General features: G+C 30.9%; 2 protein-coding genes across 4 annotated transcripts in view; one reads left to right on the top strand and one right to left on the bottom strand.

The window, feature by feature from the left end:
* Positions 1-576: 576 nt before the first annotated feature.
* On the bottom strand, positions 577-6850 carry LOC130899009 (protein HIRA homolog). Of its 2 annotated transcripts, none has more exons than XM_057808663.1 (14): positions 6674-6850; positions 6442-6618; positions 6007-6320; positions 5665-5952; positions 5334-5615; positions 4469-4800; positions 4288-4413; positions 4051-4231; positions 3901-4000; positions 2581-2844; positions 2429-2525; positions 942-1189; positions 802-890; positions 577-752 (listed from the first exon to the last, which is right to left on the bottom strand). In XM_057808663.1, the coding sequence occupies exons 1-14, from the start codon at positions 6708-6710 to the stop codon at positions 633-635; spliced, it is 2655 nt and encodes an 884-aa protein (XP_057664646.1). In that variant the 5' UTR covers positions 6711-6850; the 3' UTR covers positions 577-632. The 2 variants fall into 2 exon arrangements, with proteins under 2 accessions (XP_057664646.1, XP_057664647.1); XM_057808664.1 differs by having other exon boundaries at positions 808-890; positions 6674-6836.
* A 4534-nt stretch (positions 6851-11384) lies between these two features.
* LOC130899004 (low-density lipoprotein receptor-related protein 2) overlaps positions 11385-17359 on the top strand; it is a 54608-nt gene continuing 48633 nt past the window's right edge. For both annotated transcript variants that reach the window (XM_057808657.1, XM_057808656.1), the window contains exon 1: positions 11385-11701. In XM_057808657.1, the coding sequence (XP_057664640.1) occupies positions 11593-11701 (109 nt within the window). In that variant the 5' untranslated portion in view covers positions 11385-11592. The remainder of the gene's footprint in view (positions 11702-17359) is intronic.

Below are 17359 nucleotides of genomic sequence, written 5' to 3'. Positions count from 1 at the left end.
GAAAAAAAAGAATATTGAAAGAATCAAAAACTTTATTATTAACAATTTAAATGTAAATATTGATAAATAAAAAATTATTACATTTGTTTAACCATTTTTTGTATTTAGAAATGATTTAACTAAACACAAGTTGCAATAGGAAATTATAAAAAATACTAATAAATTTCTAATTTTTTCTGTTCTGTTCAAATAAAAAGAAGTAATAAGGACTTGGAATGAAAATTATAGTATGCAATATTATTTTTTTTCTACCATTAGTATTCGTTTTCAGTAGAAGTACTTTTATGAATGTTATCCGATTCTAAAGTAGTTCATTTGTACCATAAACCTTTTCTCTTATAAATAAATAAATTGGAGAGGAAAAAGGACATTAAAAGAATCAAAAACTTGATTATCTCCATTTTGAATGTAAATATTATTAAATAAAAATTTATTAGATTTGTTTAACTATTTTTTTTTTGTATTTAGAAATGATTTAACTTCGTAAAATAAAAATATTGAAAATACTGATAAATTTCTAATTTTTTTGTTCCGTTTGAATAAAAAGTAGTGGTAGGGTTTTAGAATGAAAAGTAGTTCATATTAAAAAATTTATTTTACTAAAATTATGTTTAATATCACAAAAATTTAACCTATAGATCATCTTGTAACTCGTTAACTTGTTCACTGTATTCTTTGTAAAGTCTTTGCCATGGCAGTTTAGTTTTGATAATTCCTAATATTTCATTCAACAATTTACGTTTTTTCATACCCTAAAACCAAAAAAATATCCTATCTATTGCATTAGTAAAAGTAACTTACCATAACTTGATCCACCTTTGGTTTCTTAGCGCTTTTATGGGTAGGACCCATCAAATCGTCCAATATAACTCTAAGCCTACATTCGGGTCCTGAAATTACATTAAGTTATACCCCAGGGATAACTACCCACCTCTAATTACCTTTCTCCAATAAATGATTCACAATAGCAAATAACCAATACTTATACTCAGTACTAGATTCCAATACACCCGTGGCTGTTATTTGAGATTCTAAGAAACTCAGTGTAACTCCCGGTGGTAAAGTATCCATACTTCTTTGCGAAGCCATACATCTTTGCATAGAAGCTAGAGGCAATGTCATCGGTACTTTCCTTATGAAATTGCTCCCCGTTACACAAACAGGATCCAAAGGATTCGACACTTGAACCCTACAATAATAGGATAATCATAACAACCCCCAAAATAAGAGTAGGACAAATTTATTTTAAATTTTGGGTACTTGGTAAATTTTTTTGAAAAATATGGTAGAATAAGCAGTTTTAGTGGTACAGTTATTAAAAACTTTAATGGTGTCAAGAGATATTTAATGAAATTGTAAAATTTAAAGATCTGAGGTTTTTTTTTTGAAAATTAGGGGTAGGATAAGTTGTTTTGGTAGCTAATAGTTCATCAATTTTTAGTTTCGATTTTCACTGATGGAATTTTAATGCTGTAAGGAGGTAATAGAAGACTTATTGGCATTCTTTTTAAGAAAATACTGCCTTAGGGTTTTAAGCCCTACAAAAAAATTCCTACAAAATAGAATAATGACAGTAACCACTAGAGAACTTTCTAGAATGCTAATAAAATGAGTAAAAGTGGATTTAAGTACATATTTTAGAAGTACTTGGGTACTTGGAGCTCTATTTTGGAAAATTCATGAAAAATGAAAGATCTAAGGGATTTTTTTGAAAATTAGGGGTAAAACAAGTAAGTTGTTTTGGTGGTTGATAATCCATCAGTTAAAATTTTAAAACTGTAGAAGGGTAATATAATAAATAATGTTCCTTTTCTCATGAAAAGTGTGCCTGTTACATTAACCCTAAATGATTTGTTATGTAAACCCCACAAAATAGAATAAAAACACAAAAAAGTCTTTGAAAACATGAATAAAACCAGTTAAGGTGGATTAAGTACATCTTTTAGAGCTTTATGTGAGGAAATTGTTAAAAAATTAAAGATTTAAGGGATATTTTGGATAAATTTGAGCTTTATGTTGGAAAATAATAAAAAATTGAAGATTTAAGGGATTTTTTGTAACAATTGGAGCTTTATATTTCAAAAATTTATAAAAAATGAATTATTTAAGAGATTTTCTGAAAATCAGGGCGGTATAAGTAGTTTTTGTGGTTAATTTTACATTTCAAGTCCTATTGTAGAACTTTTGGTACGATAGAGAGGTAATACAAGACTATTACTAATTTGATCATAATTAAAACAGGTTTTTATAATAAATAACAAAGAATTTCCATAAAAAATAACCCTATGAAGAATACATCAAACTATATCCAGTTTAAGAACGAAAAAATCAATTTGTGAACAAATTTCTGCCCCAGTATCTAATTTTGTTCAAAATATGTAAATAAAATTAACAAAACACCATTTTTTTGTTATTTTCATCCACTTACCACGTTTTTAGATCGACACTGTAAGCGTAAGCCCTTCCGTCAGTTAAAGTAATCACAGGTTGATTGGAGGGTCCCAAACTACAACCGTTCACCATCCCTACAAGATCATTTTAATCAGTTCTCATTCGATATCGATATAACAACATCCTCACCTTTTCCCGTTAACAAACTCCTTATAGATATCCTGGAAAAAATATTTTTGTGAGTTTCCAGATCCCACATATGTATCAGACCGGTTTTGGTCAATACCAAACAGTGCCCTTCTTGGGATAAACTTATCGAAGACACCAAATCTTCTATTAGAATCGGAGGTAGAGGTCGAGCTCCTGATTTTATTTCGAAACAGTTTATTGTTAAATCTTCACAGCATACCACTATGAGTTTTCTATTGGCCGTTAGGCATCTTATAGAAGAACCTGAAGACGAAATTTTTTATATAAAAAAAATTATTTCATCATATATTTTGGTATGGTACTAGATTTTTGATTAATCGTAGTAGATTCTTCGCTATATGTTATTGGGAGATCTAAAGATTTAATTTTTATAGAAAATCCACAGAAATATTCATCCAAATAGAGTTGATGGGATACAAAATAAAAATTTTTATCATTTGGAACCTGTTGAAGATGATTTCGAGGTACTTTTTATCATTTAATTCATTCTATAAGAAATTAATGAAAATTACATTTAAAAGAGAAGTACTATAAAAACACACTGTATGGAGGACCAGAAACTTCAAGGAGGAAATGGAGGTCAATAAAAGTCAAAATTTGAGGTTTTTGAGGTACCAAATGGAATTTTTCATCATGTAGAAGATGAAATTTTTAATCTTTTGGAATCATTTGTGGTACGTTTTTCCATAAAATTCAGTCTATAAGAAACTAATTGATAAAAATAACATTTAAAAGTGGAGTACTAGAAAAACAGACTGTATGGAAGACCAGAAACCTCAAGGAGGAGATAGAGGTCAAGAAAACTCAAAATTTGAGGTTTTTGAGGTACCAAATGGAATTTTTCATCATGTAGAAGTTGAAATTTTTAATCTTTTGGAATCATTTGTGGTACGTTTTTCCATAAAATTCAGTCTATAAGAAACTAATTGATAAAAATAACATTTAAAAGTGAAGTACCATAAAAATAGAATGTTTTGAGGACCAGAAATTTCAAGGAGGAGATGGAGGTCAAGAAAAGTCAAAATTTGAGGTACCAAATAAAATTTTTTGTCATTTGGAACCTGTAGAAGATGAAATTTTGATTCTTTCAGAACCATTCGTAGTACTTTTTACCATGTAATTCAGTCTATAAGAATCTAAATAATGAAAATAATATTTAAAAGTGGACTGAGAACCAGAATCTTTAAGAAAGTCAAGAAAAAGCAAAAATTGATGTGAACTATTTGCGAAATAAATTTTTCGGATACTATTTTAGATGACTTTTTTGATTTTTATGAAAAAATCCAAAAAAATATTCACCTAAATACGTATCCCATTTAAGATCTTTGTCGGTCATATTTTTAAACACCTCTATTTTGGAAAGCGAACCTTTCGGAGTCTTATGGCAATTATTCGTCATCTAAAAACCAATTTATTAAACATTTATTTCGGTACACACCATACACTCACTTGTAATTTAACGATACCGCATTCTTTGGTCGCCGCAACCCCCGGGGCTAATTTCAAAGGATCTAAAACGTTGATGAATTTAACAATTGGTTCATCTCCTGGTACTTCGCAACACATTAACTGGTTGATTTGGACACTGGGTGGTTGGGGTACTACTTTAGTCATTGTTGTACTTTGCTGACTGAAAAAAATTCCAAATTAACTCCTGGAAATCGAAAAAAATTATGGGAAACTCACATTGTTGGGATGGTAGTTTGTTGTGGCTTCTGTATGTCTTGGGGTTTAACAGTTTCAATGATAATTTGACTTTTAGAAGGGGATGATTTACTGAAAGACGTTTGGGAATTACTAGTTGAATCAATTCTGGAAAAGAAAATAGTTTCGTTTGAAAAAAATTGATTTTTTGAGGATAACTCACTTTTGGTTACTAGTTTCGTTGTTATCCTTCGAAGGTGTTAACATCATGGGGGTTATCCTCCTTTTTCCTGATGGTAATCTCGTTTCTAATTGTTTATTCTGAGGTACTAAGATATTTTGATTGGGTTTAGGGGATTCGTATTGGATATCTTTTTGTGGGATTACCGGTTGGGGTGGGTCTTGAATTTCTATCGATATGTTCGATTTTTCTTGTTTTTCTTTTTCTTCTAGGGCTCCTAATAATTCGGGGTTTTCTATTATTTGGGAACCGCTGAAGGACAAGTTCCAACTCTTTTGGAACGATTTGTGGTACATCTTTTCATATAATTCATTCTATAAGCGACAAATTGATAAAAATAACATCCGGAACGAAAATAAAGTCAAAACAGAATGTAATGGGGACTAAAAACTTTGAGGAAGAGGAAAAGGTGAAGAAATGTCTCGAAATTGTGGGTTTTTGGGGGCACAATAATTTGAAACCTGTAGAAGATGAAATTCTACCGTTATGAACGATTTTTCATACATTTTCTCATATAATTCATTCTAAAAATCAAAAATAAGTTAAATAAAAGCAATAATAACATTTGGAAGTAAATTACAGACAATAAGATCAGGAAAATTAAGCAAATTAAGTTACCATTAACTTTTAGGGAAAAAAAAGGTTCAAAAACGTTGAAAATTAAAAGAAACAGGCACAAAAAGAATCTACACCAAAACACACGTAAAGATCAAAATAGAAGAAGATAAAGCTGAAAAGGAATGAAATTAAATGTTATATACAGGAAAATATAGACAAAAAAGCTGTAAAACAAACCATGTTCTTGTTATAACTGAAGGGCAAGAATAATTTTAAAATTTTCTCTCACCTTTTCATCCATTGTTAAAGGAGTTCCGATTTCTTCTTGGGTAAAAATAACGCAAGCGACGCTCCCATCCCAAGAGCAAGCCATGAGGTATAACCCGTTACTACTCCAAGACATATCTAAAACGCTATCATCAAATAAATCCTTAATAACAACCAGCGGTCTTTTTAGAGAAGTCAACCAGACACTAATCGATCTATCTCTAGATCCTATAGCGCAGCAACAATATTGCGTAGGTTTCGGACTGTTCTTTTGTTGTTTTTTCAAAATATTCGAGTTAAATCTCTAAAAAAAAATTATATAACGAAATATATTTATCGATTTGATTACTTACAACGCACGTAACAGCTTTTCTATGTCCTACAAAATCTTTATCTTGTTTCCAGCCTTCCCTTTCGATGATTTGCGCTGTTGGGCCTCCTCCGTTCATCGCGTGTGCTGATACTAAATACTGACCATCAGGCGACCAGGATAATCTTAAGACGTGAGTGGTAGCAGAGCATTCGTTAAAAGGATCAGTCACAACTTCCTGTTGAGTCCAATCTGACGTTCTCCATATTCTTAAAGATTTATCGTCGGATTGACTGGCGATGTATTTATCCACAGGATCCCAAGTTACGCCCTAATAACGTTTATAATTACGAAAATATATTTAATACTGTTATTTGATAGATACTTTGACCATTCCGGTGTGGTTTTTTAAAACTGCAACTTTTTCTGGAAATTTTTGTGCGTTCCAGATTATAACGGAATTATCTACGCTTCCTGAAGCTAACCAGCCGTCGTGAGGAGCCCACGCAATGTCTAGAACGTCTCCGTTATGTGAATTGAGAGTGTGAATGCATTTCCAAGTTTCTACGTTAATTTGACCACTTCCGAATACTGATGAACTACCTTCGTTTGTTAGTCTCCAGATCATTACTAATTTATCATCAGATCCGGAGGCTAATAAATGCCCGGCATTACTCCAACGAACGACATTCACACAAGCTATAATAAATCAACTTCTTACCATAATAAAATGAAAATTCGTACAATTTATTTTAAAATCACGTAATTGTTAATCTTTTATAGCAATTCTATATTGTTATAAAAAATATAAAGTTCGTACCTAGATGGTTATCCATTTGACATAGCATTTTCGGTATTTTTGAATTAAATTCTTCGTTTTCATTTAAAACTGGGCCAATATTCCAAATAACAATTCTTCCTCCGGAGCCTCCTTGTCCCCCAGTAGCAAATCGTCCTCCATTCGGGTGGATATCGACGGAAAAAATAGGTTTGCTTTCTGAAAAAGATCAATTAATCACTTTTTTATGAACTATATGGCTTCTTTAACTTACGATCATGGTTTACCCAAGACGGTTTGAGAATAATCATTTTTTTATTGAATTAAATTCGGGAAGTAAAAATGAAATTAGGATAAAAATACATTTAAAGTCATCTAATCAAATATTTAAATGTTTAAAGCAAGCATAAACATAACCAATAAGTTTGACGTGAATTATTTTTAGCTTATTTTTAGCGATGTATTTTTATTTTGTGTTCTATAATTTAGTATCACTACTCGATGCTAGAGGGCAGTTTACAAAATTAGCCTAATAATGATATTGCCTACTCTATAATTCTACAATATTTTGTGCTTAATTTGACAAATACGATTTTGTGACCAAAGGATATTAGACATAATTTCTTTCAATTTTAAATAAGCAGTGCGTAAAATTCTTTTACTGGTCATGTAATATGCCGTTACGGTCATCGCTTGGTACCTTATGGTACCTACCTCTCACTTTTATTTACACTCTATAATTTTATATTAAATTGTACAAAACGCCATAATATAAAAGTTAGATGAGCGTATGAGACCTCAGGTGAACAAAATCAAATTTACATACAAAACATTTAAACGTTAATGTATGACAATTTGGAAACGTTCAATTTAAATAATCGACTATATTTTGAATCACATTTTAATAAATGGAAAAATAGTTGGGCGGATGGAATGGAAGTACTACACACAGGTGTATAATCACGGAATGCGCCGTCTCGCTTGTAATATAGTCAAGGAAAAATAGGTTGGGGTCTAGAATTAACTAATCGTGACCGTAGTTGTTTAAAGACAGTTTGACATGGCGCAAAACTAAATGTCAAATAAATCAGCTAATCAATTGAAGTATTTTTATTTACAAAAGTATTGTATAATGTCAAACAACGTGCTATATTCATTATATACGTAGAAATAGTATTACTAGACTTTCTATAATTAAAAAGTTGTACCAACTTCAGAAGTGATTATAGATTATAGAAATAAATAGGACATGATATAAGAAATTAGAAAGAATATTTCAAACTTTTGACAGAGATAACGATACAATAACTTGTCGTTCTAATATTGGAACTCGAATTTTATCAAATACGTAGTCTAGGTTTACTATGTCTATGGTTATATGTAATATTTTGACTTTTAACACTATTATTGACGAATATTATATTTTAAAAAAAATTTTAATGTATTCATTTGAAAATAGAACAATCTATTACTGAATTTAAAATTAAAAATACGAAGAAAACGGTTTTATTTTGTTATTACTCTCAAGCTATTTCTACTGGACTAACTAAATTAGTTACCTAGCTGTTTGTAGTGGGGTAAAATGACCGAAGAAGAACCAGGCTGGTACGGCATGGCACCGGCACCAGCTTTAGCGGCATCCATCGCGTATGGATATTGTATATTTGTGAAGGACAATACATTCATGCAAAGATGAAGAGAACAATCACGAACTTGCGGGGTTTTATGATATAGGGGGAATATGAACAATTCCATTGCGTCTAATATGCAATAAACAAACAATTCAATGAAATTATAGTTAGGAAGTGACGTAAATTGAAAATAACTTTTAAAAATGGAATTTTACCATGGATATATGATTAAACTAGATGATTACTTTTTGTTAGGATTAAACGGTCTTATATATACGTTTAAATCTGTTATTGAGTTACATAACCTTAAAAATTTATCTGTGTTACTAAAATTGCCATAACCTCTGTTTACAATTGAAAAATGACGAGGTTTTACACAGTTGTTTAGTCGCTTGGGATTATGAACTTCTCACGTCAATATACAAATATTTTCTTAATTTCCGCGACTATTTGAAAAACAGACAACACGGCAAGGTGTGACGACGTAAATGACATATTACTTTATTCGTGTTGAATGCTGTGTAATTATAGATATCCCCTCGTATGTGTGTATTATGCTTTTAACTATAAAAGAATTCAATACAAACCCACATTTTTTTACAATTCCGGTTTAGGAATCGATTACATTTTTTTTTATAAATTGATATTATGTAACATTTAGAAGTAAATATTTTTATATTACAAACAATCGGTGTTTTGAATACTTGTAATTTATGAAGAATTGTAAAAAAAATCTATTGTCTATTGATCGTTTTTTTTTTATTAATTATTGGAAACGATTGAAATTGATAATTGAATAGAATTTAATCCACACAAATTAGAACGTAATTGCGTCGAGAAGCTTCATAGGGGGATTACGGATTTAAGCTTAAACGGAAATTGATGCCATAAATTCGAGAATGCTTTGACATAAAAAAATGTTCTCGTACGACCCCTAGTTTCTGAGTTATAGGTCTTCAAAGTTGCTAAATCAGAACAGATATTTAACTATATTTTCTAAATTATACATTCGAAAATTATGAATTTTTTATGTATAATTACGTATGTTCATGTAGTGTATTTGACGGAATAAATTTTACACTTCTATCTAAAGCACAGGGGCGGCTCATGCCCAATGGTTAACAATCCGTAACTTTTACAAGGACAACCTGTAGAACATGAAATCAATGAATTTTTCAATCGATTCTTTAACAAAAAGTCCTTTGACTCAGAAAAGAGAGGTCGTATGAGAAATTTTTTATCATTTCACAGCAGTATTTGCAGGTCATCTACTCACTCTCGAACTTTTTGCATCAAGTCCCAGAACATCTGTGAAAAGGTAACGCAAATTCGAACTAACCTAACTTAACATAACCTAACATAACCTAACATAACCTAACATAACCTAACATAACCTAACGTAACCTAACATAACCTAACATAACCTAACATAACCTAACATAACCTAACATAACCTAACATAACCTAACATAACCTAACATAACCTAACATAACCTAACATAACCTAACATAACCTAACATAACCTAACATAACCTAACATAACCTAACGTAACCTAACCACATAAGATATTAAGGTTTTTAAGCCAGGATGGTCGTTTTCTTCCTGGGCTTCTTTTTTCAAATATTTTTTTCACTATTTTTCGTTATTTTTTCATTCTTCTGAGGACATTTGTCATAAGGGTATCTTGAGTATTCGTTTATAGAACCACGATTTCAATTTTTTGATCATTGGCCTCGTAATTTATTTTTGATGTGCGGGATTAACAAGAAATAAATCATTGGGTGCCAAACTAGGAGTGTACGGCGGATGAGCGCGAGTACGATTTCTGTGGCGCCTGGATTTGACTATGCCATTTTGTAAATCGACCCAAAATAAGTCGAAAATGAGGTATAAAATTTTTCGACATCTCGCTTCGTTTTCAAGATATCGATACTTGAAGTTGGAAAAATTTATTTTTATTTAGTATTTGTATATATCAACCTAACCTAACCTAACCTAACCAAACCTAACATAACCTAACGTAACATAACCTAACATAACCTAACATAACCTAACCTAACATAACATAACTTAACCTAACCTAACTTTCTCGTGGTGCATATTCATCACAGTGTAATGAAATTTATCAAAAATGGCTTATTTTGTTATAAAAATCTGTTTTTTTTTCAATATAATTTTGGAGTATCAGGGTAAATAATATAAAAATTAAACAAAAAATCTATTTATCTGAAAATTTATTGAATTACAAGATTCATATTGAATTTGAAATGATGAAATATTCATTTAAAACGAAGGATTGAACGCCATCTGTTAAATATAAAGCGAATTTTGAACTAACGTTTGATTATAACTTTAAGTATCGATATCTCGAAAACGAAGCGATATATCAAAAAATTTAATTCTTTATTTTCGATTTATTTTGGCCTAATTAATATATTTATCTGCTGTTAAATCGCGGAAATTGTACTCTCCTCGGTGGATAATCCATCACTTGGATGTTTTAACTGTTTAAAAACGTTTTTCTTTGAATTTAAATAGTTTACAGTTCGTAGGTGTTGGCGTTCACATAATAGCGTGCTATATATTAATATCTCTGCGTCCTCGACGGTCAAAACTTGACTCTTACCAATTTCTGACGTTCAGTTTTGGCCAAAATTTATCTGTATTAGACATCCCCCGGCTTTGACAGATGACAGAGTTTGACACTTGCAAGGGTAAATTATCCAATATTGAATGTATGCGAGTGGAATTAATGCCGCAATATCCACGGTACGTCGAATGACGATTTGTAATATCAGTTTACGTACAGTTTGAACGACACTCACAAAATTCATTCCGTACCGAGTACGACCGAGATAGAATTCGGAAAACCGGCGAACTAACCTAACTAAAAGTCGAAGCGAGTTGATCGGCACTTTGTTGCACACAAAGATTCGCTTAATTTGTATTGAGTTAGTGTAAAATGGCCAAAATAATACCCAAACTAGTGAAATTCATTATTTTTGTCGCTTGAATGGATATTATAAACACCCAGTTCTTCTAACTACACCTCGTATAACAAATGAAATGTACTGTTTGAAATACTAGTACAGATACACCTTGTATATCATTAAAAACCCAATTATAAACATATATAAACTTCGTTTTCGTATCTTGGAAATTTTTTTACTTTGTTCTTGGTTTAAAAATGAGATTTTTCTATTGAAATTTATCTCGATGTGATAATTAGTAGAAAGAAAAATATCATTTATATTGTTCTTCGTCGAATTACCTGTATTCACGCAGTAAACGCGCACGCGCAGTGTTAATGTACAACAGGCAAATCCACTTTTTCATCCGACACCGGCAAGAGGCAAATCTAGATAGACACGAGCAGTCGTCGCGAGACTTTTCCGAACACGGGGCGACACGTCGTCAGTTGAAACTTTATCGAAATTAACGACAGTGAAATAAAAAATTTTTTATAAGAATGGGATGTTTGTTTAACAAGTTTTTTTAAAGTGTTTATTATTATTTTTATATATATATATAAACTCGTATGTCGTGGGTTTTAGTGTAAAATGCAGTTGTTCGGGGGTAGCCCCGAAGTTTATAACAACTTCTTTTTATTTGTGTTGTGTGGTTTATTACCGTTCATAACCGCCGAAACAAGATTGCTACCGAATACAGGTAAGTTGACGAAAAAAAAAAAACAAATAAAATTCGTAGATATACGAGGTGAATAACCCGTCATCTTCGTTTTTTTTTATTTTTGCGGTTATCAACGTGTAGTAAATATGTAGAACAACTGTCATTTTATACCGTTTCTTCGGTGAAAGTCAATGATGTTTTTTCGATAAATTAGAAATCATTAAAAAGTGTATTTACACGACGTTTTAGATTAAAAAAAACAGGTCATAATACGTAAAAAATAAACAAAATTACAACTACAAATTACGTGGCGTACCCGCTTCATATTTTGTGGTATATTAGTTTTATTTTCACTCGAAGACAGGGCCGGATTTAGATTTATAAGGTCCGGGGCTAAAATAATGACGGGGCCCCCTTAAAGAATTCGGAAACCCGGAAAAATTCACAAAATAATATCAATACGTTAGATTTGTGGTATTAACACAACAAAAAATACAAAATGATTTCCAAATGATGGGGCCCGGTGCTATAGCCCCCCCAAGCCCCTAGCTTAATCCGGCCCTGCTCGAAGAAGCGAAAAATTCGTCGAAAATAAAAAAAATAACAAAGGATTATGCCGTTTTGTGGGTAAACAAGTCCCATAAAGTTGATATTTGCTTAGTTTCGGATTTATACAAGGATGATCCAAGAAGTACTTGGTTCAACGAAAAAAAAAAAAACACTAGAAGTTGGGAAAAAATATATAATCTCCTTGTTCAATAATTTCGATACATCGTATCTTCATTGTTGGAAAATCTTCGACAACCGAGCTATTTTTTTAAACCTGGGAACACAAAATAATCCGAAGGGGCTAAATCTGTCGAATAAAGTAGCAATTCAAACTGCAATTCTTTCATTTTGGATATTGCAATAACGGATGTGTAAGATGGTGCATTTCTTAGTAAAATGCGGCCGTTTTTACTTGATTTTTTTGCTCAAACGTTGTAATAAGTTCGTAAAATACTTGCCGTTGATAGTTTTTACTTTTTCAATGGAAATTATCCCGAAAAAACCTTGCCTGCAGATGGAACGGTCTTTGTCTCTTTTTGGAACCAGGTCCTTCCATTTCAGTTCATTTTTTTGATTGTTCGGGTGTGAAATTATTTACTAACCATCCGTGATTGTGAAACGGCGCAAGAATTTGGTTTTTTTCTGTGAAACATTCGATGGAAACATCTCTAAGACGTTTTTTTTGTTCCATTGTGAGCAAACAAGTCATTCATCTTGCCCAAGGCTTCCTCATGTCCTAATTTTCAGTTAATATGCGATGTACCGCACTTTTTGAAATGCCAGGTGATACTGCCTCGTTTTAACTCAATATTTTACATAGTAGCAGTCTCATCCAGAGATTTTTTATTGGTTGAGCTAAGGATTTTCATAACCTAACCGAACCAATTTTTTTCCATGGTTACAAATTCATTAAAAACGTCGCAAAACAACGCGGCGTCTGCAAACTTGAAACGTATGCTGTATAGAATGTATACTTTCTAATACAGTGGTTTTTTCCAAGCAACTACCGCCATCTCTAGGTTAGAACAAGTACTTCTGTATCCATCTTCGTAATAGAATTTTTATTTTTAATTTTTGTCTCAAAATAACTATTAAATTTGATGTTTTTTGTACATTTTTACATTTTATTTATTATTTACGAAAAATTAAGCAACTTTATATCATCATTCCATTGATCTACGACTGTTGTACCAAAAGTTTATTCCTAAATTTTTTACAAATACAAAACGTTGTTTATTATAATTAATTTATACATCGTCGGAAAGCTTACGTTGTTGTCTAATTTCCAATGTAGTTTTTGACACATTTTTGTATTTCTAAGTCAAAGAAGTTGTTTGTTTACGACTCTGCTCGGATTTTATCATCACTATCAAAGCATTCGTCACCTAAGTGTTGTTTTAACTTGAGAAAAGTGTAGTTTCGATGTAGGATCGATTATTATCGATTTTTCCCATAATTCGTTCACTCAACATTGCAAAATATCTGTCTGACGTTCCAGACTGCAAGAAATCGACGATTCCGTAACATATTCGCCAAAATCTTTAATGTTGACTGTGTTCGTTTGAATTTTTTCGGTGGATAAGATCTAGAATGAGGCAAAGCCAAAAAATTAAGTGCAAACGTAGTTAAGGCGTTGCTGTTTGCGCCTAAACCATCTCGCGAACTTCAGAACGACCCTAAACAACAGTACTGCATTATTTGCAGACGTGTTAAATAGATAATTAGTTAATTTTTCACAATTTCTGAGATAGGAATTGATATAATGAACGTTTCTTTAAAACTCGCCCTGGTATATCATTTTGGCGGTCGTAATTTCTTTGATACGTTCAATAGTTCTAAAGTATCTAAGAATTGATGAAGTTTACCGGAAATTTAATGAAAAACAAGCATTTCCGGTTAGAGTTACCGAGAGACATCAATAGTTGATGAGGTTAGAAACTTAGAAACCATTAAGACGATTTGAAAATGTTTCCAATTGATGATTCATGACGAAATTTAACACAATTCACGTGTCTTAATAGATAAAATAATTCATTTTGGTACTAAAAAGAGTGTTTTTAGATACTTTGTACCTAATTGAGGTTTTCCAATCAGTTCTTTTAGATATTTTAGCAATCAGGTTCCATTATAATCTAACTATCATTCAATACGTCGTGTGGCTAATAAAAACACGTTTTTTTTGGCAAAATTTCATCAATTGTCGAATATCCATGCAAAAAATCTGATTTATTATGTGTAAACTGCTCTGAATCATCAAGACGTTGTTGGTTTTGATCGACCGTGTGTAAACGCAGTAACCATTTTAAAAAAAGGTTTCACGTGATCAAATGTTGACGCATAATTGAAACTGACATCTTTAAAGTCTTGACTATCTCACGTAATTTCAATTTACGATTAGATATAACTAATTTGTGGAGTTTCTTGATGTTTTCTGGAGTAACCAGCTCAAATGGACGACCAAAACGTCCACCATCATTGGTGACAGTTTAAATTCAGCAAATTCCATCGAACAGAGCCAGATAACACTTTTGAATCCATTACGGAGCTTGTACATTATTTTTTTTTATCAACAAGCAACGATAAATCAACACACATTGTTTTGAAACTAAGAAAAGTAATTTCACTTCAATGGCTGTCACTTTTTTTTAACTGAATTTTACATAGTCTTTTGACAGTTAGTACTTCGTAAACGTCATATGGATTTGACATTGGCAGCGCCATCCATGCGTCAATCATACGATTTATTGAGTGGATGTTATATTACATAAAATTTCGAAAAATTTCACTTCATTAATTCAATATCCTTGTAAATTATCCGTATTTTTCCTATCAATAAAATAACAATGTAAATTGTTCTTTAATTTCAGTTAAATACGTAGTACATACACGTATTAGTCCAGTCAAATTAGTCGTTTTTTAACGTCATTTTTCATAGCTTTAAAAATTTCGCCAAATCCCTCCAATCCAAATTCATAAATTTCAGTTTTTCATGAAAATTTGAGATTACAGCGTTTGTTTATATTAAATAGAGGCTGTCTCATCGGAATTACGAGTTGAGGTCACTGAATCTGGTTTGAAATCGATCAGACTAATATCGATTCACTTTACGAAATTCCAATAAACAAGTTTGCATGTCTCGACGCGTCGTGAATAAGAAATGGACCCCCGCTTACGATTGCGGACCCCCCTTTTGTGGCACCCACAACGTACACCCCAATCGACTCTCTACATTCTGTAAAATTCAAATTAATAACTATGATAAACAATATTTTATTACAAAAAATCGAAAAACGTACATTTATTAGTTTTTTTTTCAATTTGCGATGTAAATAATTGATAAATAACTAGTTTTGTAGATTCTTTCAATACCTACAACTTCTTTCATACATAGAAATTCATCCCAACATTATTTTTTTATAAAATAAGAACAAACATATTTTAAACCTTTAAACAATGATATAAACAAAAATTATACCATTAATTTTTCGCAGTATTGACGTATTCAACAAGAAAAAAACACGTGGCATCCACATATTAATTTCTCTACCTTTTTTCAAACTAATTTGACTGGACTATATTTAAATTTAAAATTGCTTAGCTCGGCTACCTAATTATCGAATTGCATCAAACGTAATATATTTTTATTGTTATGCTGATGGCAGTGTTTATTTATCGACACCGTATTTTCAAATAATTTATTATATTTTACACCGAATCCGGTATATCCTAGTTGCTTTTAAAAACAATATTTTTTATATAAGTGGGGTTATGTATCAATCATATATAAATTAATCTTCTTTCATTTCCAGAGTAAAACGTTTCGTAATTCATCGTTCGATTCCGGTATTTGTCGGTGTTGAGAATTCAAATATCTTTTACAACGTGAAACTAAATTAACTTTCAATCACTCACAGACATTTTTTTTCTATATATTATGAATATAAAGCGTTTAAAACAATTTTTAATTTCCATAGCAATGAAATAATAACTTTACAGTTTCCTTCTGTTCGCCGAATTAATTTATCTTTCATATTAGTAACAAAGATGGCGTAGGTAGCTAACAGTATATTAAAAATTAGTACGAGATTGTGCCAAATTAACACTTTTATACATCAAAAATTTTATACGATGATTCATACTACCTGATTTCAATTAAAATTTAATTAGTTCGTAATTACGTTTTGTTTTCGTTAATTTGGGATATAAAATTACACATTCTGGGAATTTTAATAAGATTTTAATTACCTTTCAGTAGAAATAAAACTTTTCAATTAGTTTAATTAGTTCAAAGTAATTTATAAAATCAAACGTGAATATATTAATCGAAAAGAAGACATCATATGGATTAATAGAAAAAAAAAGAAGAAGAATCGAATACCTACTATTAAGTATTGATATATATATTATTTATTTTATCAATTTAACTGTTTTTTAATTATTTTTTACACCGTGTAAAAGCAATAAAGAAAATAATCATTTTGTAATCCCAATACAAAACCAAATAAATTTTTTTATAATATTGAATATCATATCTAGATTATCGCGACTAGCAGTAAGGGTCTTTTCAATTTTTGTTCGAAATATTGACTCCCACCGGCTGGCGATATTAAAAATACATGTTAAATTGGAAAATTTACGCTTTTTGCACATTCGTTAAAACAGCAGTGGCGTACGTATCTAATAAACGAAAAGAAAGTTTGAAGCTTTCTAAAGCTGATTAATATTCAATGATCAGCGATATAATATTTATAATATCTAAGTCAATATGAAAAGTATTTTCAATTCTGATTAAAGATCTTTGGTATAAATAAAATTTCTAATAGGCCGTTAATATATACTTAAGGGTAAACAAAACCAAAATGGTCGCTAATAATAAAAGTCTCTACGTATTGTGACGTCATAAGTTCAAAGATAATCGTCATTAATATACGTAAAGTTTTAGTCATCAGGGGATGGGAAATATTACGAAAAATTTTTCTTCTTGTTTCTCAATGACTGATAGCATAATGATTGTTATCTAAATTTCGTAATTGAGAATTTGAAACATTACTGTCCTTAATAAAACATTATCTATAACTTTTGTAGTCATTTAAAATTGAAACGAAACTCTAATGGATTTATAATTTTATATAGCAGTTAGTGTAATAC

The sequence above is a fragment of the Diorhabda carinulata genome, chromosome 10 (assembly GCF_026250575.1).
Source record: "Diorhabda carinulata isolate Delta chromosome 10, icDioCari1.1, whole genome shotgun sequence".
Lineage (NCBI taxonomy): Eukaryota > Metazoa > Arthropoda > Insecta > Coleoptera > Chrysomelidae > Diorhabda > Diorhabda carinulata.
The sequence above is the reverse complement of the archived record's forward strand: the minus strand, read 5'-3'. Positions and strand labels throughout refer to the sequence as shown.